The 26,999-nt window shown below is 56.5% G+C and overlaps 2 protein-coding genes across 2 annotated transcripts; one reads left to right on the forward strand and one right to left on the reverse strand.

Moving 5' to 3' along the window:
- Window positions 1–3,879: 3,879 nt before the first annotated feature.
- LOC135885091 (ras-related and estrogen-regulated growth inhibitor-like protein) lies at window positions 3,880–6,921 on the reverse strand (the record flags this gene model as incomplete). The annotated part of the gene is made up of 4 exons (XM_065412721.1): window positions 3,880–4,305; window positions 5,470–5,546; window positions 6,111–6,164; window positions 6,801–6,921. Coding segments are annotated over 4 exons (678 nt in total), but the record flags the coding sequence as incomplete, so codon positions are not given.
- Window positions 6,922–11,314: 4,393 nt separating this feature from the next.
- On the forward strand, window positions 11,315–26,347 carry KIF7 (kinesin family member 7). Its single transcript, XM_065412127.1, has 18 exons — window positions 11,315–11,642; window positions 13,368–13,568; window positions 14,949–15,366; window positions 16,251–16,785; window positions 17,753–17,890; window positions 18,354–18,581; window positions 18,994–19,145; window positions 19,845–19,954; window positions 20,383–20,535; window positions 21,493–21,695; window positions 21,928–22,125; window positions 22,379–22,504; window positions 23,178–23,354; window positions 23,760–23,975; window positions 24,397–24,603; window positions 25,070–25,268; window positions 25,477–25,623; window positions 25,947–26,347. The coding sequence occupies exons 1-18, from the start codon at window positions 11,315–11,317 to the stop codon at window positions 26,345–26,347; spliced, it is 4,137 nt and encodes a 1,378-aa protein (XP_065268199.1).
- The last annotated feature ends 652 nt before the right edge of the window (window positions 26,348–26,999 follow it).

Here is a 26,999-nt window from a genome sequence, read left to right on the forward strand (position 1 = left end):
AAATGAAGGAAGAAGCAGGCTCTAATGTGATGGAGCAGAGACGGGAGAGGGAGCAGGGGGAAGAGGGAGCAGAGAAGAGAGGGAAAGGAGAGCAGGCAAGGGCAGGAGCTGGAAGGCCATGTTGCTTATGGCTGGGCCTTGCTCAGTAGGGCTTATTGGGCATGTACCCTGTGTGGGCAGCAGCTGAGGTGGAGACTTGTCTTTGCACTGTAGGCTGGGGGAGCTGAGTTCTGCTGCAGACCAGCCCCGCTCCTTCCAGGGCCATCAGACAGCAGCTTTATAAATGTCTGAGCGGGGAACGTGGCTTCCCATCCTCATTCCTTCCCACCCCTACCCCACGCAGGCCAATCCTTCTTCTGGCCTAGTCTTCCTCTGCAGAAGTCACTTGAGACCCAGGGGCAGGATCCATGGATGGGAGCTCCCCAGAAGCCAGGCCATCTCCTTGGCCCTCCATGTGGTTGGTGGTAGGGCTTTGTGGAGTCAGTAACAAGGCATGTGCTATGCAGTCTGTGGCATTGGGAAGCTCTTGGAGCCCCTTTCTTCCAGTCCTGTAGGAGCAGCTCAGTATCTGGGTAGGTTCCCTGCAGGAAGGTTAGCTGCATCCCCCTCCCAGCTGTGTGTTTCCCCATCCCGCAATCAGAGCAACCGGCTCTTCTATTTACTGCAATAATAAACGTTCCCCACTTGTCTAGTGCCTGATATGCTCGTTTCCTCCGGGCGAGTGAGATTGTGCCACTGAGGCCGTCCCCAGTAAAATGGATCAAACTGCAGCTGTCTTGGTCCCTGCATCCCTGAGTGGGGGCGGCACAGGTCCAAAGACCTGATCCCAACAGCACAGCCACAGACGGGCTGGGGGTGGCTGCAGCCCAAAGAGCATGACATGAGCTGGGGCAGAGCTGGCTTCTCCATGAGCCTGTAAACAGGGCGGGGTGGTGCTGTGTATGGTCCTGGCAGGGGAGGCAGCATCTGGGCCTTTGGGGCCAGCTGCTCTCTCCAGCAGCTGGGGAAGGGCTGCGTGTTCTGCAATATCGTGACTAGTCCATGCCAGCTCTTCCTGCTGACTCGGCGCCAGCTCCCCCCAACCTGTCTGTGCCTTGTGTCAGGCTGGCTAGTGCCCTACACTTCCTGGCCTTAGGCAAAGGGGAGTTTGTGCCAGGGTGTCAGTGAGGGGAGAGAAGGGTCTGAACCGCCAGTGGGCTGGAGGCTGGGCCCTTTCATTTATCAGATGGGATGCCCCTCGCCCACACCCTCAACCTTATCCCCAGCCCACGCACTAGATGATGGGAGGGAACAGGCCTAGCTGGGGATGCTCCTCCCCTCCAGCTCTCTGTCTTTATGAAGGGGTGACTATTTTCAGGAGGGTTGGGGCTGCCCCGACTGATGTGACTAACCTACTCAGACCTGGAACAAGAGGGCAGTGCCAGATGTAGCTGTCCTGTCCTGTCCTCACTGCTGGGAGCTGCTGTGGCCACCTTCCAGCCATAGGCAGGCAAACATGCTCCCACTGTAGCTCTCTGCTGAGCTGCTGTACAGCAGGGACACGAGATTCCTGCCTTGTCTGCCCTAGCGTGCACTCCACAGTGTTTCTTCACTCCTCTGTATGGGGAAAAGCTCAGGCAGCAACCGCTCCTACAGCTGGGCTTTCCAGAGCCCTGGCTCCCAGTGCCAGACCCAGAGAGCTGAAGGACCAAGACATTTGGGGATTCTGCAAATCCAGGCAATGGGCCCCGCTCTGTAAGTGTGGACAGAGGGACAGTCCAACTCATCCTCCAGCGCTGCAACAACTAGCCCGAGCCAGGCTCTGCCTTCTGTCAGCGCTCTCACAGGTTTGATTTGAAACCCAAAACTATTTCAAATCTGACAAGTTAGTGCCACGCAGCAGCACAAGGTTGGGGGGCACGGTCCTAAGGGGCTGAGCCCCTCGCGTTGCAATGCCAATCCAATAATAATCCCCCACAGCTCATCATATACATGCTGCTCCATAGCACTCTGATCCAAACCAGGAGCCGCGTACAAAAGCCAAGGGAGAAAAGAACAGTTTGTCCAGCTATCAAACCGGCTGGATGAGCTGGGCTGCCAGCAAAAGGCACATGTTCACCCAGATACTTTGAGCTGACTGTGTGCTGGATTAATAGTGAAGGGCCTGGGACTACAGCAAGAGGGAGATTTAGCCAAATTGCAGCAGGTGCCCAGATTTCTGCCCTTGGTCTGTCACACTCGAGGGCAGGCTAGGCCAAAAGGCAGTTCTCCTCAGCCACCTCCTCCAGAGGTGAGTTCCCCCTTCCCCTGCACAGAAACCACAGACGTGATGAGCCAGGAGCTTCCTATACAAAGGGGGTTTATTGCAGTAGAAATCACTGTTTACACAGATGCACCCTGTTATTTACACTCAACCTTTACAGCCCTGGTGCTGGGGAGGGGCTGGGGTAGAAGGAGCAGAGACCCCGCTCCACATTCAGAGAGGAATTTTACTGGTTTTCAGCCCATCTGTGGGGAGAACCTAGCCCTTCCTTTAACTCACAGGCCCTGCCCGGTGACCATCTAGGGGCAGACAAACTGTGGCTCCCAGCAGGAACCGGGTTACCATACACGGGATCCCACGCTAGAGTCTGGAGTCCTGGAAACCAGCCAAGTCTCCAATCTTATATGCATGGACAATGCATTGTTTAAACAACAGAAACCTCTGCTGTTAGCAAAAGAACCGGGGGGAGGAGCTGGTCGGCACAGACAACGCCAGCTCAGTAACTGGTCGAGATTGCACAGAGAAGAGGGACAGAACCAGAGGCTGACAACGTTCCCTGAATCCCAGGGGCTTTGGTGTCAGCTGAAGATACAGACATCTGAGATGCTGAGAAACACCAAGGGGCAGATATAGATGCCATCCTCTGTACATGGAGACTGCACCCACTAGCCACTCCAGAACCACATCAGTATCAGAGAGGCTTACACGGAGCATTACCCAGTACCATCTCCCTGTGAAGGGGAAGGAAGGAGGGTCTACGGGTCAGGGCAATAGCTTGGGACTCTGGAAACCAGGGGTCAATTCCCTTATCTACCAGACTCTGTGTGACCTTGGGCAAGTCACTTAATGTGTCTGTGCCTCAGTTCCCCCTCTGTAAAATAGGATTAACAGCACTGCCCCACCTCACAGCAGTCTTGTGAGGTGCTCAGATATTATGGTGATAGAGACCATAAGTACCTAAAACAGACACAAACAGCCACATGCCCAGGTTATTGCTCCTAGATTCCCAGCTGAGATTGGAACGGAGGGCTAGGGGACAGCTGGTCCTTCCCACTCATCTTTACTGAGAGGAAGTGGCAGCTCCCCACCAAAGGAACTGGGGGAGGTAAGATACTCCCAGAAGCAGTAGAAAGATGCTCTGGTGTTTTCCAATATTAGGGAAGGGAGGGGACTTCTTTAGCAGAGTGAAAACTAAGAGAGACTGTGAGCTCAGCACAATGGGGCCCCAATGCTGACTGGAGTGTCTGGATGATATTGTAATATACATAAAATTCAGACTACCTGGCTGAGGAACCCTCTCCTCAAGGGAAGGGGTGGCGCATTTATAGCTAGATTGGACACCATGCTAGTAACTGTATAATAGGGCCCAACCCCCTGGGGTTGGACAGTATGGACTCCTACATGTTGAATTATAAAGGCCCCAGGTTGCAGTGGTATATATGTTAGCAGGGGCAGATTCAGCCATTTTCCTGAGGCTCTCAGGTGTGAGATTGGGGGGAATCCATTTGACTCCCCAGATAGACTACATGGCTCTTTTCACAGTCACTGGGATAGGAGGGGTTAGTCTAGTGAAGGAGGCTGGGCACTCTGGTGTTTCCAGCTGGCAGCACATGGGGAAGTAACACACAGGCTCCAGCTCAGAGTGTGCTCGTCCTCTTCCGAGCAAACACAGCCGACATGCTTTTGACAATGCTGCGGATCCCAGTGCCCTTCTTCAGTGCCAGCTTGGCCTCGCAGATGCGCTCCGCCAGCCCCTGGAAGACCATGAGTGCCCCATGATAGGCCTCAGCTGCAGAGACCTCATAGAACTCGCAGTCCATGGAGAGCGCCAGGAGCCGGCCCTCCTCACTGGAGACCGCCCGCCGGTGGTGCAGGTCCCGCTTGTTGCCCACGATGACGATGGGCACCTTCTCCTGGCTTAGAGCCTCCTTGGCTGCCTTGATGACCTGGACTTTGGGGCGCAGCACGCTGAAGCTGGCATGGTCGCAGATGCTGTAGACCAGGATGAAGCCATCTGCCCACTGGAGTCGCTTTTCCTTGGCAGAGCTCTCATCCAGCCGGTCCTAGGGAAGGCGAGATGGGACAGGAAGATGGGGTGGAGTTTGATAAATGAGTGAGTCTCTGGGGAGGATGTTAGTGCTGACAAAGGTCACACAATCATCTGGCTGGGCTGGAAACGGAAGCTCCTACGCTCCCCTTTAAACAACATACAGGTCAACTGCAGCTGGGTAGTAACCCTGCCAGTCACATCAACCCCGATCTGGAAACACCAGCTGCAAGAGGAGAGAGACTGGTTCTGGTCTTGGCCAGCACAGGGCCACAAACTAGACTGGCACCCATAACCCAAAGGTAAAGATTTTATCACCTAACCTACACCCAAACCCAGCCACCTCCAACTCCCAGGAGGGGTGGGGAGGGGCCCTTTCACCAGTTTGGTTCAAGGAGGCTGTGCTTGCACCTAGCAACAACTTACTGCCCTTCTGTGCAAAGCATCCAGGCTCAAGAGCAGCTGGAGGCTTCTGACTCCATGCTGGCAGAGATGCAGCACACCCCGTCTTTGGACAGGCAGTCACATCCTCCCCAGGGAGGAACACTCGAGTGGGCAGAAGAGAACAGGGAAGGTGGGGGGGAAATGAGAAGAGCAACAACCTCCGAGTAAAGGGAAGGGGAGAAGCGATACCTGGCAGAGCCCACCAAGGCTAGGCCAGAACCCTTTGGAAGAGACTAGAGTCAGGCTTACTATCCTCACCTCGCATCGCATGGAGCAAAGAGGGCTTTTAGCTGCAGGTTATACGAGTTTGGCGTTCTCAGCTTAGGACCTCACTTGGAACTCCCTGCCACGTCCACTGAACCAGTACGGGGGTGGGGGGGGGCATTCAGTCAGGTCGAGTACTGAGCTAGCTGCTGCTTCATCCCCTTTCTTTCCCATTGGGGACTAGTGGAGCAGGGTGGCAAGTCCTGCACGGGTGCTAGCCTGGGAATACAGTCTTTGCTGTCCCAAGGCCTTTACCCTCCAGCTGGAAGCATGAGAGAGGCCCCATCCCTGCAAGCTGCCCACTTGCCAGCTGGTTGGCCCAAAGGTTAGTCATGGTTGGGGAGAGTCGGAAGCAGGGGTTACAGTCTGGCTGATGCTTCAAGTCCATGGTTTGTCTTTGGGTTTTCTTAGCTAGGGGAATAGTTTTCCCTTGGGGCAAGAATGTGAGACAGCAGCAGCAGAGGCCCCTCACCTGTGAACAGGGGACGTCCCATATGTGGACGTGGATCTCTCTGCCCTCCATTGCCAGGCTGTGGCTGTAGATGAATTCTGCCAAAAGGCACAAAGATCACTGCATGTATCGATCACAGACAACCAGAGAGCCGTGTCCTCTCGATGACAACCCTGCCACCCACTGCCTCCCTGCTGCACACACACCCTCCCCTCCAGGTGGGACATCAGCCTCCAGGGCGCTAGGACCACGGCCTTTGTGCTGTACATAAGGCACCAGCCACACCTAGCATGTTGGCATTCAGCCAGAGAGTCTGCCATCCAGTAACCCAACCTGCCGGGGTGTCCATCTCCCTCCTGTCCTTCAGTCAGTGCACTTGCACCTGTGTCCCCACTAGCTGCCCCACACGGGTCACACAGGAGCCCCTCACATCTCTACAAGAAACGCTTCTAAATGCACAAACTGGTTCCAATGAGTAGATTTAACCCTTAAGCCTGCAGGTAGCAGGCAAGAGCCCTGGAGAGGAAAAGAGGGGGCTCAGGAAACAGCCAAATCCCACACAGAGAACCAGTCACGCAAATCAGGACTTTTCCAAATTGGTAAATTCACACCCCACAAGGACAAGGGGAAGTTAACACGCAAGCCCCCAGCATGGCACTCACCCATGTCTCCATATTCCCCGATGAATCGCCTGGTAAGGAAACGCACCGTCAAGGCTACAAAGAAGAGAACGGGGGAGGAGGGCAACCTAAGGATTTAAAATGACATTTTTTTCTTCCCTTGCAAACCCAAGCGGAGCGATTACTACCCTGAGCCCAGCTCAGCGCCAGCCACAGCCTGGTGTGGACAGCCTGCTCTGCAATGGAGCCATCTCTCCATTTCTGTCTCCATTAAACTCTCACTGAGCTGTGGGTGAACAATCTCTGTATGTTATTTCACACATTGTCCAACCAGCAAGTTTGCTAAGAAAGGATGAATAGATCAGGAACTCTCCCAAACCAGCATTTCAATGGACTGCAACCGACTAGGAAGCATTTTCACTTACAGAACATACCCATCATGAAACTCTCTTGTTGTCTCAGAGGATGCGCTCTGCTTTCCCACTTGGAATCACAGCTGTTTGAGATGGAATAGACCAAACAGGTCCCATCTCAGCTGTCTTTTGGCTATGGCAGGATTGTTCCCTACAGCGTATTCTCCAAGCTTCGTCCAGTTCGATTTTAAAAGTCCCTAAGATCTAGCTCACAGTCATATCCCTTCCCCTGGGGGAGCTTTCCCCAGCTCCAGGGATCTCCCAGCTAGGAAGTTTTCCATGTTCTCCCTGCTCTTCCTTTGGTGATTAAAGTTCTCACCTGATTTGCCCACGCTGTCTGCTCCCATAACTAGCACATTCGCTTCCATTTTCAGCGTGGTGGGATTGGACACCTCCATCAAGGGCTGGTGGTCTGGGGTGAAGCTGGCACTTCTGCGCAGAGCGATTCAGAGAACCGTTTGTAGATCTCTCTCTCTCAGCAGAGTCTGTCTGTCTGTCTGCCAGTCCTCTCCACTGTTAGAGGTAGAATGACTCCCGTCTCTTCCTATTCTAGCCCTCACTGAGGGAGTAATCTGCATGGGCCATACCATTCCCAACGGTTGCAGGGGGTGACACACCAAGAGCGACAGACCTAACCATTCATTGTAAGATTCCCAAGATTAAAAAATCCCAACTTTGATACCAATCAAATCATCCTAAAAGAAAGACCCCAAACCTGACCCTGCAGTAATGGAGGGCTGGGGGGAGCCTGATGGGGCTAAAGAGTGTCTGACTTCAGCAGCTGTTCTCCAAACCATGTCCTATAGTGGATCCTCGGCTGAGCAGGCTGCCAGCTCCTTCCATGCATTGGGCATGTCACTTGGAAGGACAATCCATCCATGGTACCTCACCCAGCAAGCATCACAGGGCTGCATTCTTCCCACTTTGCTCTTACAGGATGAATTATGGGGTTTCTGATGAGGAAGGCAGGTATGTTTCCCCCCCCCCCTCATAACTCCGCTAAGCCACCTTGATCTTGACCTGCAGCACCCCTGCTATTCCAGTGCTCCCCGCCCCCAGCTCTGCTGATACATCTGTTATGACATGCAGCTCCCTACTCCTGTTCCAGTCTGCCGCCAACTCCCCGCCCCCCCAACACGCACACTTCATTCCTGACTATAACACTCCCTGACCTAGTCTGTCGCACAAGCAGGGACTTCTAATTGTGCTGTTATGTGCAATGACTCTGTGATGTGGCCAAACACTCACTAGTTGAGATCACCAAGCTCATTTCACTTGTGACATGAGCACAATTAACCCCGTTGTCCAGAGCGGTCATTCAGCCTGTGACTCCCGCCCATGACCTCTCACCAGGGCCGAGAATGAGGGGATTTGTACTGGCTGAGCGGACTCCCAGACCCCTGTCAGGGATGGCAAATTGAGGAGGTGTCTTTGTGCCAATCTCACCCACGTCGCCCCTCCTCAGTCCACAAGGCTGCCTTGCCCAGCACTCTCACCATGTCACCTCCACCTCCTTGACTTCCTCCACTGGCTCCCCCTCCTCTACTGCACCAACTTCAAGCTTCTTGCCCCAACCCTTCAGGGCCCTTCACAACTCTGCCCTTCGCTGTTGGCATCGCATCAGCTCCTGGCCCCTCTCCCCAAGCCACACCACCCCCAGCCTGGCACACCCCATCCCAAGGGGGTGGCTGGGTTGGGGGAGCTGATGACCCTGGTTGGAATAGGATGGTGGCAGGGCTTGGTGGGGGTTGGCAGAGCTGGGGAGGGGATGGCACGGATAGGGGGCTGATGACTCTTGTAGGGGAATGGCAGGACTGTGGGGATGATACCCCTGGTTGGGGAGGGGTGGCAGGAATAGGGGGTGTCTGATGATGCTGGTTGGGGGTGGCAGGGCTGGTGTGTGTGTGATAACCCTGGTTGGGGAGGGGTGGCAGGAGTGGAGGGGAGGAGGATGTCTGATGATGCGGTGGGGGGTGGCAGGGCTGGTGGGGGTTATAACCCTGGTTGGGGAGGAGTGGCAGGACTGGGAAGGATGATGACACTGGTTGGGGTGTGTGGCAGGGCTGGGGGAAGCTGATGATACTGATTGAGGTGGCAGGATGGGGGGGGAGCTGATGACCCTGAAGGATGGCAGGGCTGGGGGGGGGGGGGGGGGGCTGAAGACCCTGGTGGGGGGGTGGCAGGACTGGGGGGTGGGGGATGATGACCCTGGAGAGGGATGGTAGGGCTGGAGGGGGGGGCTGCAGACCCTGGGGGGGGGGGGGATGATGACCCTGGGGGGTAGCAGGACTGGTGGGTGAGGGAGTTGATGATGCTGGAGAGGGATGGCAGGACTGGGGGGTCAGGCCCCTGGCGGATGATGACCCTGGGGGTGTAGCAGGACTGGGGAGTGGGGAGGATGATGACCCTGAGAGGGATGGCAGGGCTGGAGGGCGGGGACTGAAGACCCGGGCAGGGGGGTGGCAGGATTGGGGGGTGGGGGATGATGACCCTGGAGAGGGATGGCAGGACTGGGGGGGCAGGCCCCTGGCAGGTGATGACCCTGGGGGTGGGGGTAGCAGGGTAGGGGGTGGGTGGCAGGACTGGGGGGTCAGGCCCCCGGTGGGTGATGACCCTGGGGGGGGGGAGGTAGCAGGGCTAGGGGAGGGGGGCTGATGACCCTGGGAGGGATGGCAGGGCTGGAGGGGGGGGGGGGGCCTTACGGGTGATGACCCTGGGGGGTTAGCAGGGCGGGGGGGGGGGGCTGATGCTGCTGGAGAGGGATGGCAGGGCTGGGGGGCAGGCCCCTGGTGGGTGATGACCCTGGGGGCGGGGGTAGCAGGGCAGGGGGTGGGTGGCAGGACTGGGGGGTCAGGCCCCTGGCAGGTGATGACCCTGGGGGGGGGTAGCAGGGCGGTGTGGGGGGGTGGCTGATGACCCTGGCGAGGGATGGCAGGGCTGGGGGGGCAGGCCCCTGGCGGGTGATGACCCTGGGGGTGTAGCAGGACTGGGGGATGGGGGGGGTGATGACCCTGAGAGGGATGGCAGGGCTGGAGGGTGGGGACTGAAGACCTGGGCAGGGGGGTGGCAGGACTGGGGGGTGGGGGATGATGACCCTGGAGAGGGATGGCCTGGCGAGTGATGACCCTGGGGGGTTAGCAGGGCGGGGGGGGGGGCTGATGCTGCTGGAGAGGGATGGCAGGGCTGGGGGGTCAGGCCCCTGGCGGGTGATGACCCGGGGGGGGTAGCAGGGCGGTGTGGGGGGGTGGCTGATGACCCTGGCGAGGGATGGCAGGGCTGGGGGGGCAGGCCCCTGGCGGGTGATGACCCTGGGGGTGTAGCAGGACTGGGGGATGGGGGGGGGTGATGACCCTGAGAGGGATGGCAGGGCTGGAGGGTGGGGACTGAAGACCTGGGCAGGGGGGTGGCAGGACTGGGGGGTGGGGGATGATGACCCTGGAGAGGGATGGCCTGGCGAGTGATGACCCTGGGGGGTTAGGGGTTAGCAGGGCGGGGGGGGGGGCTGATGCTGCTGGAGAGGGATGGCAGGGCTGGGGGGGCAGGCCCCTGGCGGATGATGACCCTGGGGGGGGGTGGCAGGGCTGGGGGGCTGATGACGCTGGAGTCGGACTCTGCGGGGGGATCATGTCGATGCCCTGGCCGGAAGGCAGGACGGGGACACTGGCCCTAGCACGGGCCGGGCTGGCGGAGTTGACGCCCCTAGTGGGGGCGGCGCTAGCGGGGCGGGACGGGACTCGAGACCCCCCATCCCGGGGCGCGCGCCTGACGCCATCCCCGTGCGCCAGGCCCCTCCGCCCGGCCTGGGGCTTGTTATTGTCCGGCCGGCTCGCGGGGTGAGTGCGGGGGCTGCCTGGGCTCAGCGCCGCGGGGCGGGGCTTCCCTGGGGCGCTCGGTGACCCCCTCCCTGGGGCTCAGCCCGGTACCCCGTCATGCCCAGCACCCTAGGGGGCTCAGTGCCCTGCGATGGGGGTACGGGCCCAGCATGGTACACCCACCACCCCAGGATCCATTGGCATCACCCCACCCCCCCGCCACTGCCCTGGAATCAGTGTGGTGACCCTCGTCTCCCACCTCGCTCTCCCATCTGGAGGGACTCAGGGCACCCCTCCTGTCTCCAGCTGGCTCAGTGGGGCAGCACTTCCCCCCACCCTCCCGAAGCCCCTGGGGAGATTTAAGGGTCTGTGTGTACCTGCGGGGGTGGGGATTTGCTAGGGCCCTGGGTAGTTATGGAGAGTGCTGCCCTCCTGGTTAGTGGTGGTGCCCAGAGGCCTTGGTAGGTGGCACCAAGAGGCACAGATGACCAGTTGTGCCCATGTCCCCAGCCTATCCCCATTTTAATCAGATGAGTGGGGGAAGGGAGTGACCCACATGTCACCAGGACAGAGTCAAGGTGAAGTGGATGAACTCCAGGGACGGGAGGCATCGTTCAGGCTGTGCCTGGGGAGCTGGAGGAGATTCACAATGGGGAAATGCAGACTGACTATGGGGATAAAGTCCTGGCTCTGGGGTTGAGCTGGCTGGGGAATGGCCCCCCAAGAAATGTGTGGGAGCTCCAAAACTAAAGGATGTGTGAAACAAGACTGGATAAAGCTCTAGTAAATGTACAGTAGGTCTTAGCCCTGCACCGACACCGGGTAGCTGGATCCGGGTATTTTTCCAGCTCCACTCTGCATCCCTCAATCAGATCATCAGGAACCTTTCTCGATGGTTGCTCAGAGGCAATTGCTGGCGTGAATCTACATTAACCCAGCGTCTCTCCTTACAGCATGTGGGCAGAGAGATGGTGCCGGCACCTGACTTGGGGCTCTCCTGACTTTGCTGCGATTGCTGACCATGGGTCTGAAAGCTGAGGCCCAGCCTCGAGCTGAGGAGACTCCCGTCAGAGTGGCTGTGCGCATTCGACCCCTGCTGCCCAAGGAGCTGTTGCACGGACACGAGGCCTGCCTGCATGGAGACCCAGAGACCAACGAGGTGACCCTGGGGCGTAACCGCCATTTCCACTTTGATGCTGTCTTCACTGAATCCTCAAACCAGGAGTCGGTGTATGGCGCCTGCGTGCAGCCGCTGGTCGAGGCCTTCTTTGAAGGCTTCAACGTTACTGTGTTTGCTTATGGCCAGACAGGCTCGGGCAAAACCTACACCATTGGGGAAGCAAGTGTCTGTGAGTATCTGGAGAAGTAGCACCTTCCTAGTCTTGTCCCCCCTTGATGCATGTGTAGCAATGGTTCCCTCCTCCATCCACTGCCCAGAGCCTGGTTGTGAGCAGGGCAGATGGGACTTCTTGGGCTAGTTTAGTAATAATAGCATGAAAAGCTGGTGATAGTGCAACCTCAAGGCTAAGAAATGAAGCAGGCAAAAATTTGAGGAAATTCGAAGGCTCCTCAGCTTGTCCTGCACCTGTACCAAGAGAGGACGCATCTCTTTCTGGTGCCCAGTTGATAGTAAGCCTTTACGTTTAGCTGCAAAACTAGACACTGCACATACATAGTATTTTTCTGTGTCTGATGTAATATTCCCATAGGAACCTGATGTAACTTTTGCAAAACTATTCATCCACTGGCTTGAGATCAATAACTGTGTTTGAGCAGCCCATGAAGTATGGTTGCCACTTGGTTATCTTGGGAAGGTCAAGCAAGGAGATTGTTTTGTGATTTTTCTAAGGGTGTCTTCACCTTTGACTTCCCTGAGCCTTGCTTCCTTTATTTCTCAGAGCTGTTCTACACTAAAAACTTACATCAGCATAGCTACATCTCTCGGAGTGTGAAAAATCCACACCCCTCAGAGATGCCGACCTAACCCACAGTATGGACAGTGTTAGGTCAATGGAAGAATTCTTCCATCAATCTAGCTACTGCCTCTCAGGGAGGTGGATTAACTAGACCGATGGGAGAAACCCTCCCGCCGCTGTAGCAAGTGTCTATGCTGAAGTGCTACAGCAGTACTGCTATAGCTGTTTAAGTGTAACATACCCTAATTCAGCCTTAACAGAAGGAGTTTTGCATTTAATTTCATTGTAGGTTTTTGTTGTTGCAATTTCCTTTTTCCCCTTTTCTTGAGCTTCTGCTGTTCAGTTCCCATAAATGCTTTTACACTGAAGGGTTGGCTGTTTTGGTACCTAAGGCTCCTTAAAATATTTACTGTGCATGTGCAGAAAGATAGCTATAAAAATACCAAATTGCTTTTATGTGTTCAAGTTTGGCTTGACTTCTTCTTTTGCAGTTAGGAGTCTTCATGCCAAGTTTGAGGCTTATAACTTCAGATGGTTTGGGAAGATGGAGGACCCCCCCCCCCCCCAAAATCAATGTAAAACTTAATTTAATTTAAAGAAATTCTCAGCCCAGAAGAACTTTTTTTTTTTATTGGAGAAAGTTCTGAGCGGTGCTGGATTCAAAGGCAATCACATTTCAGCCTCAGCCATAATGGTTGCGACCTACAGATATTATAATTTACTTTTCTCTCCTTAAGAGAGCACTTTACAACTCCATACATGCAGTGCCTCCAGACACAAGGGCGAGTGCAGAAACAGTGAGGACATGGGCATAGTTTGGCTGTGGGAACACTCACACCCAGGTTAGGTTAACTGTACTGTGAAGACATACCCTAAGATGCACTATCTCTGGGTGAAGGGCAGCAGGAATGCAACAGTGGGTTGAGGGGAATTTTGGACAAGGACCCTAGGACCTCCTATGAGAAGTGCTCCTTGGGGCCTTTAATATGGACCCTCACTGCTGAGCACACGGGATGGTGTGAGGCTGGTCCCTGTGGCATACTGTCCTTGCGGCATGAGATGTGCTCTGCTTTGATTGCCCCCTGCTGCACACCACACTGGAGTTGGCTCTCTGGGCATCCACTGCTTCTGATGATTGTGTCTGTCTCTCCCTGCCAGCTTCTATCAATGAGGATGAGCAGGGCATCATCCCACGTGCCATGGCGGAGACCTTCAAACTCATTGATGAGAATGACCTGATTGACTACACAGTCAGAGTCTCCTACCTGGAGGTGTATAAGGAGGAGTTCCAGGACCTGCTGCAAGTGGAAACGGCCAGCAAGGACATCCAGATCCGTGAGGACGACAAGGGCAATATTGGTACATGTGACTGCTCTTAGACTCCCCTCCTGGACTGACTCCCGTGGCCAGGGCTGGACGCGTGTTCCTGCAAAGCAGTGCACCTTGCTTCTGCCCTGACAAAGAAGCGATTGCCTCCATTACTCTCCCCCAGTCCTTACTCTGAAACTTATGAATGGTGACCACGGCTGGGACTCAGGTTTTTGGCTACTATAGCATGCAGTTACTGAATACGGGGCATAACATGTGCTCTGACTGGGGGGTCCCAGCTGTGAGGCTTTATCTAAGGGCCTTTTTTTCCAAATGTGGGTGGAGCAACATCCCTTCCAACATCTTCAGTAACTCAGCTGTACAGGTCCCCTGGGGCTGGAAATGCATTTCACAGGTGGCCATTTAACGTGGGGGCAAAAGGAAGTCTCCTGGCGCCTGAGATCTCACTCGCTGTCCATGCAGCTGACTTTGGCTAGCAGGCTCTGCTGAACAGTACAAGGAGAGCTTTCCTATAGCCCCATCGGCACTGGGCTCTCACCTTTGAACACTAGCCACATGCCCAGTAGTTACCTTATGCACAGAAAGTAATTGTGGCCAAACAAACCCACACTAGCCTTGGGGTGGGTTCCCTGTCTTGTAGGGGCAGCTCCGGATTACATATTCTCTTAGGCTAGTGGAATATTTGAAGGGCATTTGGCATTGCTAGGACAATATTGGATGAGACACCAGCCTTAGTTCAGTGCTGCTCTGCTGCCTGGTGTCTCTGGTCCGTTCCCTCTGAAATTCCTGGGTTCCAGCGGCACCATGTGATGGTGAGGGCAGCAGTCGGCATGGAAGGGGTCTAAAGGGACGCCCTCGGGGTGCAGGTCTCCATTTTCAGCAACACTTGAGATTTGTGGCCCCTCGCCTTTCTCAGGCACCGTCGGCTCTGAGAAGCTCAGCCGGGGTATGCTGTGGAGGCCTCCAAAGGGATTATATGCGATCGGGACCAACATTTCAGTCCTGGGGCTGTTCCCAAGGGTAGCTAAGCAACCTCATTTTTCTGCTACGCTACATCTGTGCTACACCCATTATTTATTTGGTGAGGCTGGGGTGGAAGGGTTTGTCCCCCAAACAAATGAGCCAGCGTTGGTTGCTTAAAATAGATGCCTATGGCTGAATGCGGGGGCGTGGCCCATGATGAATTAGCTGGGTGTACAGTCTGGCCCTTTCAAGCAACCCTACAATAACAAACCGGTGTACCCTGCTGACTGGAGGAAAACCCTTTGGGTAGGAAACAGATTTCCCTTCTGAGAGTCCCAACTGCCCTTCCACCCCCGCTGAACATCCTAGCTGTCTTTGTGTGGCTTACCCTGGCAGTGTGTGAGTATCCATTCCAGCGCCGTCACTGCCGTGTTTGTCTCGTTGCAGTGCTGTATGGGGTGAAGGAAACAGAAGTGGAGGGGCTGGATGAGGTCCTGAGCCTGCTGGAAATGGGCAACACGGTCAAGCACACGGGAGCCACCCACATCAACACACAGTCGAGCCGTTCGCACACCATCTTCACAGTAACCATGGAGCAGCGGCGCGGTGCTGGCCGGCTCACCCACCTCACCCTCCACGACAGGGCCTCAGTTCCGGCCTCCGGCCAAGTCCTGGCTTCCAAATTCCACTTTGTGGACCTAGCGGGCTCAGAGCGGGTGGTGAAGACTGGAAACACAGGGGAGCGCCTGAAGGAGAGTATCCAGATCAACAGTGGTCTGCTGGCTCTGGGCAATGTGATCAGCGCCTTGGGAGACCCCCGCAGGAAATGCAGCCACATTCCCTACAGGGATTCCAAAATCACCAGGTACCCCATGGTGCCTGGCCACCCACATCACTCTGCTCATCTGGCTGGTGCTCTCTTAGCCCCGTAGCAAGGACACCAGCCTTCTTTACTCCTTCCCAGCATGCCGAGGGGTTTGGCTGGGTCTTGGCCACCCTTGCCCAGTCAGGGTTGGTGGCTGCCACAGTTGAATTTGCCAGGTCTCTTGTCCCTGCTGCTCTCACTTGGAGGCTCTCTGACTGGTTCTGAAGGGGTCAGCTGGCCATCTCTCCAAAAGGCCACAGGTATCCAGGCCTGTCAGTCCATCCTGTTTGGCTGGAGGGGTCGCTGAGAAGCAGGGAGCCAAGGATAAGCGTGAAAGTCCAGCTTGTTCCAATGCTGCTTCACTGTAAAACATTAGGCTGGGTGGCCTGCGCTGCTGTGGCTCAGGGCACTGGGAGTGGGGTATGGAGGCTCCTATCCGTTCCTGCTTAGCAGTGACTAGCAGATGCTCCCATCAGATGGGGTTTGGGGCCTGTGTGAAGTAAGGTGGTCTCAGTCTAGTTCCTAGCCCGGACAGGATCACATAACCGGCCCCCTTGTTGGCATGCCCAGCAGAGGTTATTGGAGCCCCTCTTACCCCCAGAAGTGGCTGCTGCACTGGAGGCATTTTCACCAGAGGTCAGTATGAGGGATGCTTGCAGTGCTTCAGGCTGTGCTCTCCCTCTCCCGTAGGAACATACAGCAACTCAGGGCTGTTGTCCTGGCCCCTTTCCCCAGCACTGAGCTGATGGTAAAGCGTTTTGTACCCCTGGGTTTACCCTGTCAGAGGGGTGGTGCTGTGAATACCCTGTCAGCCCCTGGCATGTCTGCTGTAGTGTGGGCTGCAGCCCCTAGCTCTGATCTGATGTCTCCGCTCTTCTCCTTAGGATCCTGAAAGACTCCCTTGGGGGGAATGCCCAGACTGTCATGATCGCCTGTGTCAGCCCTTCCTCCTCTGACTTCGATGAGAGTCTCAACACACTGAACTATGCCAGCCGAGCTCAGAACATCAAGAACAAGGCCATGGTGAACTGCCGCAGGGAGACGGAGCACGTAGAGGAGCTGCAGCTTCAAATAAAGAACCTGCAGAGGGCGCTGGAGCAGCGGCACCGCTCGGAGACCCGTATCATAAACCGCTCCGACACAGCCAAGCGGTGCCCACAAGAGCGCCCGGACCGCTTGCTGGCAGAGTGCGCTCACTACAGGACATGCACGGACGCTGCCTACCAGCTCCTGATGGAACTGCAGGGGGAGAGCAACCTGACCGTGGAGCAGATCCTGCGGGTGAAGGAGTGGTTGTGTGCGGTTGAGAGCGAGAGGAGCGAGCTGACCTCTGCCTCTGGACTGGATAGTGGCATTGAGAGCACCTCGGCAGAGGATCGGCGCCCCAAGGCACAAGGCTCAAAGTTGCCACGGACTCAGGTATTGGGGTGTCAGCCTTGTTTGGGCACTGGGCAGTGAGAAGTGTCAGTATGGTATCGCCTGCCCCAGGCCAGGCTACACAGGCGGTGATGCTTGGTGCTAGAGCAGAGTGCTAGGAAGCCCCTGGGGAGGACAGTAAAGGAAAAGCTGCACTGACAGAGGGAAAGCAGAGAATGAGATGAGGTTGTCTCTGTATTAGTCCCTCATTAGAGCCCATCTGTGGGCGGGCGCAGCCTCCTGGGGTAGAGGGGAGTAGTACTCCCTATGAGAGAGGAAGGATGGGCCAATGGTTAGGGCTAGCCTGGGACTTGGGAGACGTAGGTTCAGTTTCGGTTCCCTCTGAATAACTCAGCAGTCCCCGTCCTCCACAGAGGACAAAGTGCTTCTCAGACATCAACTAGGAAAGCTTCCCAATCCCTCTGAGGTCCCTCCCGTCTGCCTTCCCACTGAAAGGCAGCTGCTGTTGGGGTGGAAAGCAGCAGCCACACAGGGAGTGTGGCCGGGGAGTGAGGGAGAAGCCTGGATCCTGCTGGCAGACGGTAGCGAGGCAGAATGGTGGCTGGGTACCAGTGGGATTTTTTTAAATGTGAAATTAAACTAGCTTCAAATGTCGTTTGGAACGTCCCTACTCCTCTGGTGGGGAAAGCGGCTGTAGAGCTAGAGACGTTATTTCAATCAGTCGGGGCGGGAGTGTGTGTGTTGGGGAAGCACATCCTGCAGAGGGAATGGCCAGCACTGCAACTCTTTCCTCCCAGTGCAGCCTGACTTAGTAACGGTCTAAATAACATCTTTCCCCTCGGGCCTGTCACCCCAATCACTCGGGGAGGAGTGAACCGGTCTTTGTGTCTGACTGGTGAGACACCGTACAGCAGACATACCTGTTTGTGCCGCGAGTGGGGCAGGGAGAGGAGCACAGTGACGTTTGGAGGGTTACTGATGCCGTCTCTCTTCCCTTCCCTGGGGGCAGGTGAGCACAGAGAAAGCACGTGAGGCAGCCAGAGACGAGCACCTGGCCCAGCTGCAGAGACAGGTGGAGCGTCTGGAGGAGGAGAACCGGGACTTCCTAGCTGCCCTGGAGGATGCCATGGAGCAGTACAAACTGCAGGTACTGCTGGCCTCTGCCCATACCCAGGGGAATCTCTGACCCAGCCGTCCCCTCCCCTTCCTGTTGCCTGCAATCTGCACCTCTCTGTCCTGATGGGCAAACCCTCCCTGCACCCTCCTGGGGACACTTGCTCCCTTTTCAACCTTCACACACCTTTATTCCTCAGAGAATGGGCCCAGCTAGAGAGCCTTTAATTTCAAATGCTGCCTGGCCTGTGCTGTAGATTCTCCCTTCTGGGGTGGGATTTTCCTGTTGGGTTTTTAGTGCCCCTCACACACTCCCCAAACCCAGCCAAATCTCCCTGCCTATCTCATCTCTCCTATTAATCTGCCACCCCTCTTCTGGATGGCACAGACAGCGGGGGCGGGCAATCAGGGAGAGTGCAGCATGTCCTGTTTGCTAATGTGCTAGCAGCAGGCCTGAGAGACGCGTGGGGGAAACCCCATCTTCCGTTGTTTTTCAGAGCGACAAGTTGCAGGAGCAGCAGGATGCCATCTCAGAGCTCCACGTGCGCCTGGAGATGGCGATGCCAGACCTGCAGGGGCCCGAGCTGCTGCAAAACGTTCACCTGGTGGAGCTCGCCCAGAGACCTCACACGGCCCCGCTGGATACTGCGCGGTCCCATGGCCTCAGCCTGGTCCAGTCGAGGCTGCCCCTCACCAGCCAGAGCAGGAGAGTCCATTGTGGAAAGGTGGGTGTGGAAGTCATTTCCACGGGTGCTTGCTCTTGGGAAGGGTTGGTTTCTGGTCTGGCTCCCCTGACCAGAGGAGCTGGCCTTTCCCACGGTCTGTCTCTATCTCGGCCCTAGGCGTGGGTGTTGTCCTCCCTGCTGTGGAGCCTTTGCTCAGTTTGGGGAAAAACTGGTTTCAACCAAGTCTGAGCACTTACAAATCGAATCCCGAGCCCAGGCTGCAGGTAAAGCCTTGTGTGCTGCACAGCTGGGAGCAGCTGGCTGGGTCCAGGAACTCACCAGCCCTGCTCACAAAGCCACTGAGCTCCACATTGTCTCCCCTCTTTATAACTCAGTGCCCCCTCCTGAGCCCTGGCCCTTGCGCAGTGTGTCCATCTTTCCGTGCATGACCCCCCTCCTCTGTCCCGAGCAGCTCAGCAGCAGCCCATCCCACCTGGGGGAGGACCAAAGCCGTGCCTGCGGTCTGGAGGCCAAAGACGTGATGCAGATGAGGGAGAGCAGTGAGGACTCTGAGCCATCCTGGGAGGAAGAGGGGGAGCAGAAACGGTCCCTGCGCCAGCGCAGGTGAGTGGAGGCTGCACACACGGGAACGTCGGCCGGGGCCGCTCACTGAACACCATGTCTGCTTCCCCTGATTAAGGACTTGTCCCACCGCCAGCCAGAGACTCCTGCACCTGGAATTGGGCTGGCTCTAAATGAGCCCCCTCGGAGCCCTTAGCCATGCAGGTGCCATGTCCCCTAAGCCCGAGAGGCACTTGTAGAACTACAGAAGCCAAACCGGAAGAGTCAGGAAAAGCGCGTGTGTTTGTAATGGCCAAACGCAGATTAGTGTCTAACTGCTCGGCGAGGCTGGTGCTGGCGGAGGGTAGAGGTGCTGGCCTGATGGCCCCGGAGACTGAGCCCACCCTGCACAGCACAGGCCGGGGCAGTTCAAGCTTCCTCCTTCTGTATCTCGGTCCTGATTTGGAGGGGCCATTTTTAGAGGTGAGAGGTGAGCTCCATCTCTGGGGCCATTCAGCCCTTGGCCAACTGCTGGCTTGGGGAATGTGAGCACCTGTTCACTGGGAAGTGGACTGAGATGGATTTGAGTCTGCTGCTTCATTCCTGATCCCAGCCCCTCTGAAACCCGTTCCCACAGAGCACAAGGGCAGCCTCGTCCCTCTCTGCTGGGCTAGTGCCATGTGGCAGGCTTGGAGCAGGTTCCTTCTTCCCTCAGCTGTAGCTGAGCCAGCACCCAGCTAAACTGATTTGCTGCTATTCTAGAAATGGGATCCGAAGCTGGAGCAAGAAGGACGTTTCCAGCAAGGGGTGTGAGGAGCAGAGCAGAGGCAACTCGTTGCCCATGCAGGAGGAGCCCCCGGAGCTGCCCAAAGGTAAGTGGAGACTGTATCGGGGTGGGGGGAAATCTTCTGAAGGCTGGTGATGCCCTCAGCCCCTGTTGGCTGGGCTCCTCACCGCTGCCATGTGCTCTGCTCTGGAAAAGAAAGGTGGTGCAGGGGCATCCAGACTGCTCAACCTAGGCCAGAGCCTGAGGGCTACCATGACTAGTGCAGAACGGAGCAAATTGTGGCCCAGCCAGAGCAAATTGTGGCCCAGCCGCTTTTCTCAAGATGGAGCATTGCATGCTGGGATCTGTAGTCTCTGAGGGTTGTAGCGGTGTATTAAAGATGAGAGCAACCATGGACAGCGTTCCACCAGATCTGGGCCACAGCATTATTGGCTTGATGTCCCCTCTCCACCTTGCTTTTGGGCTGGCAGCTTCCTGGGCGAGGTCCTGAAGCAGGCTCGCTCTGTGTTGCAGAGGCCTGCAGGAGGAGGGAGCTGGCTGGTCCCAGGGAAGGCCTTTCAGGGAAGGACTCGGAGCGGCGGCTGGTGCAAGCCCAGCAGAAGATCCGGGAGCTTGCAATAAACATTCGCATGAAGGAGGAGCTGATCGCAGAGCTCATCAAGACAGGTGCAGAGCTGCTGGTGTGGTGATGTTCCTGTCAGGGAGGCTTGGGGGCTCTTGGGATTACACCTATGGGAGGAGGTGCTGAATCTCTGCCTGTCTTCTCTCCTGGAGGGACATTGTTCCCTCTGTTCCTCCAACTCTGCTTCCCTCCCTGTGTGCCTTCCCCATTAGGCCAGGTTCGCAGTGTGCTGAGTGACCTTCCCTGCCCCACTTGTTACCATGAGCATAGCCCCACTCCCTGGATCTGGGCCACGCTCGCCTGCATCTTGTGGGGCTTGCTCTTACTGCTAGCAAGGGGACTCTCTCTCCTCAGCAGGGAAGTGGGCCCTGTGCCCAGCTGCTTGCCTGGCCTCAGCAAATACCGACTGAACCCTTGCATGCAGTATAAGACAGTCCCCGCTCAGCCATCTCGCTCCCCCTCTGTCCACGCTAGTGCTGCTTCTGCCACCACCTGCTGGTTGAGATCCTTCCTCTTGGCTTCTCCTCCAGCTCCCTCATTGGAGGAGCTGAGGTAAGGAAGGGTGCTGACTGGAAGAAGGGGAGGAGTCACAGGATCCAGCCCCATCTACTCTGACCAGCTGTCACAAAAGCTAGAGCAGGGATTGCTGGAGATCAGACCAGCAGGGTATGCTGCAGTGGTATGTTGCAGTGGGGCTTCCTGCCGGATGAGCCAAGAGAAGGGTGGGGCGAGGTGGGAAATCTGATCCCCAGGGAAGGGAAGTGACTCTTTGTCTGTGCACCTGTGCAACAGGCCCGGGACAGCACCAGCTCGTGCCCTGCGGAGGCTATTCTGGCACAGCCCAGTGTCCCAATGCAACAACTGCTGCTCCTGATGGGCTGGCGAATGCCTGAAGCTGCAGGTCCATACAGGCCCTTGACATTGCTGTGCCGCCTGGAAGGGAGCGGGGGCGGGAGGGGGCAGAGCAGTTGGTGACAGTGTGGATTCCCTGGTGGTTTCAGGCAAGGATGCCCAGGCCATGAACAGACAGTACTGCCAGAAGATCTTTGAGCTGGAGCAGGAGGCGGAGCAGGTGCGAGCGGAGCTGAGCAGTGGCCAGAAGCAGCTGCAGGAACTGGAGGGGAAGGAGCCCCAGGACGCTGGAGAGAAATGCAAACTGCAGGAATATCGCACGAGGGTTGCGGCAGCCCAGAGCAAGGCCCGGGTCAGTGTGAGCGTGGGGTCCTCGCCTCTCTGTCCCAGCTGGGAGGAGTTGAAGCACTTGCAGGCTGAGCACAGCTTGCTTGCCCCGGGCTGTGGCTCCTGTGTCTGTGGGGTTGTCAAAGGAGTAGGGTTGGGGGCGCGCTCTCTCTCTAAAGGCTATCAGGGGTTCTCCGAAGGGCCGGGTGGTATCCGATTTCCTGGCCTCAAGTCTAAGGGCAGCCATCCCATGGCAGGTGCTGCGAGAGAAGAAGCAAGTGACGGAGAGGCTGGTGTCACTGTCTGCCCAGAGCGAGAAGCGGGTGCGGGAGCTGGAAAGGAACGTCCAGCTGATGCGGCGGCAGCAGGGGCAGCTGCAGAGACGCCTGCGTGAGGAGACGGAGCAGAAACGCCGCCTGGAGACGGAGATGCACAAGCGGCAGCACCGAGTCAAGGTAAGAGCTCGATCCCAGGGTGCCAGCCAAGGGCAGAGGGTAGCGCTGGTGTGTGTCCGTGTGTCCTCACCAGCAGCAGGTTGCCGAGGGGAGCCTGTACTGCATTTTCTGGAGTAACAGCTTGGCCCAATGAGTTGAGTCTGAGGCTGTGAGGGCTCCAGCCCCGTCTGTCAGTCTGAGCTCCTGGGCTCAGGATCAACCTGTTCTCCCCCCACTTCACCCCCAAACTAACGGCTGCTCCCCTGCTGGGCAGGAGCTGGAACTGAAGCATGAGCAGCATCAGAAGATCCTGCGCATCAAGACGGAGGAGATTGCAGCTTTCCAGAGGAAACGGAGGAGCGGCAGCAATGGCTCTGTGGTCAGTCTGGAGCAGCAGCAGGTACATAGCGGTGACCTGTCTGTTCAAATGGGGTAGGCACTTAAGGGAGTCCTGCACCAGATTGGTAATGTCAGCAAAGGTGTCTGGCCCCCATGCCCTGATTGGCAGCTGTCCCTGGAATCGCCCCCCCAGGAAGGACAGACTGAGCTTGACCCACATCCCCTAACATTCACTGTATCCTCCTTCCCTATGGGGCAAAGCTTACATGCAGCCTCTGCTCTGAGCCCCACATATTCCTGGGACCTGAAGTGCACTGACCTGTCCTAGCCAGGACCCTCCTGAGCACCAGTAATCCCAAATGGCTGGGGCATGGAGCAGCTGTGATGAAGCCTTGTCTGTTAGACGGATGACAGGCACTTAGGACATTAACCTGTTACTCAGGAAACCTGGGTTCTATTCTCTATTCTGCCACAGACTTCCTGTGTGCCCTTTGGCAAGTCCCTTAACCTCTGCGTGCCTCAGTTCCTCCTCAGTACACTGGGGTTAAGAGCACTGCCCTAGCTCAGAGGGGTGTGTGAGGATAATTCCATTAAGGGGTGAAGCATTCAGATCTGCAGTGATGGGGCCAGAGCAGCAGCTAGTAGAAACTTCCACCCCCCCAGACCTAACCTCCCTCCTGTCAGTGACCACATCCTTCCCCCATCCTCTCCCTCTCTCCTTTTCTTTCCATCAGAAAATCGAGGAGCAGAAGAAGTGGCTGGACCTGGAAATGGACAAAGTCCTTGAGCAGCGTCGCGCCCTGGATGAGCTGGAGGACGAGCTGAGGAAACGGGAAGCCATAGTGGCCAAAAAGGAAGCGCTGCTCCAGGAGAAGAATGGCCTGGAGAACAAGAGACGCCGCTCCAGCCAGGTGGGATGCGGGAGGTCCCTTGGACACAGCTGCACCTGCTGGGGAATGGGGAGCGGGAGAGTGTTAGCCCTACGCTTGCAGGAGTGAGGTGCCTTGGTGGGGCTGGGGATAGGACCCCCAGGTCAGGGCTGTGGTCTGGCCTGAGGCAGCATCAGCAGAGTTTGGGGTAGAGAATAGTGCCTACACTGTGTGACTTCTGCTGACTCTGCCTTCTCCTGACCTTTAATCTGAGCCACATCGGCCTCTCCATTAAACTCCTGCCTTGGAATCTCCTCTCCCTGTGGCTTGGGGGGTGGTTTGGGTTAATTGCCCTTGGCTTGCATGGGTGTCGTGGAGGGCAGTTGCGGGGCTGGGTTTCCCTTGGGGAAATGCTCAGGTGAGGCCTTGTTCCTCCTGCTCCTCCAGGCCTTGACAGATGACATCGTGCGGGTGTCCAGCCGCCTGGAACTCCTGGAAAAGGAGCTGACGGAGAAAAACGGGCAGCTCCGTCATGGCAGCGCCCACGATCAGCAGCAGATCCGGCAGGAGATCAACAGCTTGCGCCAGGAGAAGGACCAGCTGCTCAAACAAAGGCTGGAGATAGACAACAAGTTGCGCCAGGGCACCCTGCTATCCCCGGAGGTAACCAGCTGCCTTTTGGGCCCACCCCATAGCTCGTGTAGATAGTGAGAGGGTGTCTAGCAAAGGGCTGTGCGCCTAGCCTCAGAGCTATGTTGGTCACATGGAAGAAGACTGTGATGGGCCTGATTTTTGCACATCACAGTCGCTCCAAATCTAGCACAGTTGAATACAATTGTCGCCTTGGAAGAGGCCTGAGGCTGGACAGATCTGTGGGGGGAGGCCAGCGTCTGTAGTAAGGGGCACTGGCAGAACTCTGTGTGTGTTGGATACGAGTGGAATAAGAGGGGGGGCCCTGGTAGGGTTGAAGCCCGGGTGTAGCTTGCAGATCACCTACCTGACTGTTCTGGGTGGGTTCCGCTCCCCCTCATTCTAACCCAGGAGTAACTGCAGCTCCTTTCCTCCTCCCCCCCCCGGGCGGCAGGAAGAGCGGATCCTGTTCCAGCTGGACGAGGCTATTGAGGCTCTGGATGCTGCGATCGAGTACAAGAACGAATCAATCACATGCAGGCAGCGGGTCCTGCGGGCCTCAGCCAGCCTGCTCTCCCAGTGCGAGATGAACCTCATGGCCAAGCTCAGCTACCTCTCCTCCTCCGAGACCCGAGCTCTGCTCTGCAAGTACTTCGATAAGGTAGGATCCAGATAGGTGCCCTGCCCCAGCCCTCCGCTCAGCTTGGGACCGTGGTGTCTAATCAAATGGTACTTCCCTCCTGCTCTCTGCTGTACCTTTGTCCAGGAGTCCTGGTCCTTTGCTGGCTTTCTACTGTGAGGGGGGCAGCCCCCCTCTGTTCCTTTTGTAGCCTGGTTTCCTTATGACACAAAAGCCCCCAGTGTTGCAAGCACTCTGACTGGGGCAGAAGTGCTGGGTACCCCAGCTTGGCTCTGCTCTAGCTGGCCACCTGACATTGCTCTCAGCTGCTGCATGGCTCCCCCTGGTGGCAGTGAGGCAGCTGTGGCCCTTTGGAAGTGCTGGGCTCTATTGAAGACCAAGCCCTTTTTGCTCCTTAGCAAGAAACTAACTTGATCAGTGGGGAAGAGTGAAGCTTCCAAGCTTCAGTAAGAGTTTGACATGTGGCCTGCTCTTGGGCCCGGGGCAGGTGGTGACCCTGCGAGAGGATCAGCACAGGCAGCACATTGCTTTCTCTGAGCTGGAAATGCAGCTGGAGGAGCAACAGCAGCTGGTGTACTGGCTGGAGGTAGCTGTGGAGCGCCAGCGCCTGGAGATGGACCGCCAGCTCACCCTGCAACAGAAGGAGCACGAGCAGAACATCCAGTTCCTGCTCCAGCAGAGCCAAGGTAACGCCCCTGTCTCCCTATGCCCATGGAGATGGACCCTGTTCTTCCCTCAAGCCAAGTGGGCTCATTGATACCCCTGCCTTAGTTAACCCTTCCATGATGGAGTTCTGTGGCCCAATGGCTCCTCCGCTTCATGGACCCTTTGCAGGGCAACTGCAGCGCGGTTTCCAAGCCCCACAGCCTGTAATAACGCTCCTTCTCTTGGTAGAGCACATGGGTGAGGGGCTGGCCAGCAGCAAGCTACAGTTTGAGGGAAGAATCCACGTGCTGGAAAAAGAATTGAGCCGCTCCATGTGGGCAAACCAGGTGCTGAACCAGAGGCTGAGTCATCTGAGCCACCCAGGCCAGAGCAAAGGTGAGGAAACCCCCTGCCCCCTGCTGGTCGGGGTAGGTAGTGCAGCTTGAGCTTTACCCCCCAGACATGCTTTCATTTGCCTGCACGTGACCAGGTAGAAACTCCCATTCCTGTAGCAGCAAGAGCTTGAGGGGCAGGGCAGAGCCTACGCTGGGGCAGTTGCCTCTGGATTATTATCCATGCCCACTCTTTCAGTGCAGAGGGGAGGGTGCCCTTCAGCAATCTCTTGCTGTAACTGGCACGCATTTGAGTTTCCCTGACTTATCTAAGGGTCAGCAGTAACTCTCCTGAGAACCACTTCTCTAACCACCTGTCTTCTCCAGCAGGAGTGGAGAGAAGCATGCTTGGAGCTGGGGACAGACCACCTGCTGTACCTGGGACCTGTGAAGAATCGGGCACTGGTATCGTGGAACAGCAGGTGCAGCTGGCTGTCACTGAAGGAAGCCATAAGTGCCGGGATGAGAATAGGGACTTGGTGCATGTACCTTTACCATCCACATGGAGGCGCTCTTCACTGCCCAGTGACAACCCCTTGGGCCCAGAGGGGATGCAGCAGAGAGAGGCAGAGTACCTGCTGAGACCGGGGCAGCCCCATGACATGGCCCTGCCATGGAACCTGGCTCCTCTGCCCAAACCCTGGAGGGAGCCACGCAGAGCCAGCCTCAATGTTGCTCCAGTGCCCTCCCATCCAGGAATGATTGATGTCAGGAGAAACCCAGTCTAGACTTAAGCTTTGAACACTAACGGTGCACAGCGCTGGAAGAAGCCAGCACTGCCATGTGTAGCTAGTAAATACCTTCCTGCTCTGCCTAGGCAGCTTGGCTACAAACATACTGCATTTCACTGAGGACTGGAGTGGGAGTTAGGACATTTTCACCACAAGGAAAAATTGCTAAAAAGGCAGCTGAGGGGAGGCGTAGTCAGTTCCACTTTGGTGTTCCCAGCACAGTAGTGTTAGCTGGGCAATCTTCCCTGCCCCCAATCCACAACAGCTTCCCATGGCAGAGTGAGGGACAGAGCTCTGGTCAGGGCCTCTACCACTAGGGACTTATGTTTACAGTTCTGGAGCCTGCCTGCTCCTAGGTGGGTGTCTCCCCAAGGGAAAGCCTCTATTGGCTGCAGCCGGGGGAGCTGCTTTCTGACACTAGCACCAAGTGTGGGGGACTTGTAAATATCTTTGTAGTAACTTTTTTACATTTCTGCTGTAACTTTCTAATAAAGCAGAGTGAGTTTTATTAAATCACTTGTCACACAGCCTCCTGTACTCACTTAACCCCTGAGGATGAGGCACTGGCTTAGGAACATGGAGCCTCTCAAACAGTTATGGTAGGGTAACACTTCTGTCTGCTATGTCTTATCCATAACCTGACCCTTAT

The sequence above is a fragment of the Emys orbicularis genome, chromosome 10, assembly GCF_028017835.1.
Source record: "Emys orbicularis isolate rEmyOrb1 chromosome 10, rEmyOrb1.hap1, whole genome shotgun sequence".
Lineage (NCBI taxonomy): Eukaryota > Metazoa > Chordata > Testudines > Emydidae > Emys > Emys orbicularis.

Bases quoted from the DNA above. Each gene is read 5' to 3' on its own strand.
- KIF7 (XM_065412127.1), top strand. From the start codon at position 11,315: ATGGGTCTGAAAGCTGAGGCCCAGCCTCGAGCTGAGGAGACTCCCGTC. The intron at 19,146-19,844 runs GTGAGTGGAGGC...CTGCTATTCTAG, and splicing joins CGGTCCCTGCGCCAGCGCAG to AAATGGGATCCGAAGCTGGA. The intron at 23,976-24,396 runs GTAACCAGCTGC...CCCGGGCGGCAG, and splicing joins GCACCCTGCTATCCCCGGAG to GAAGAGCGGATCCTGTTCCA.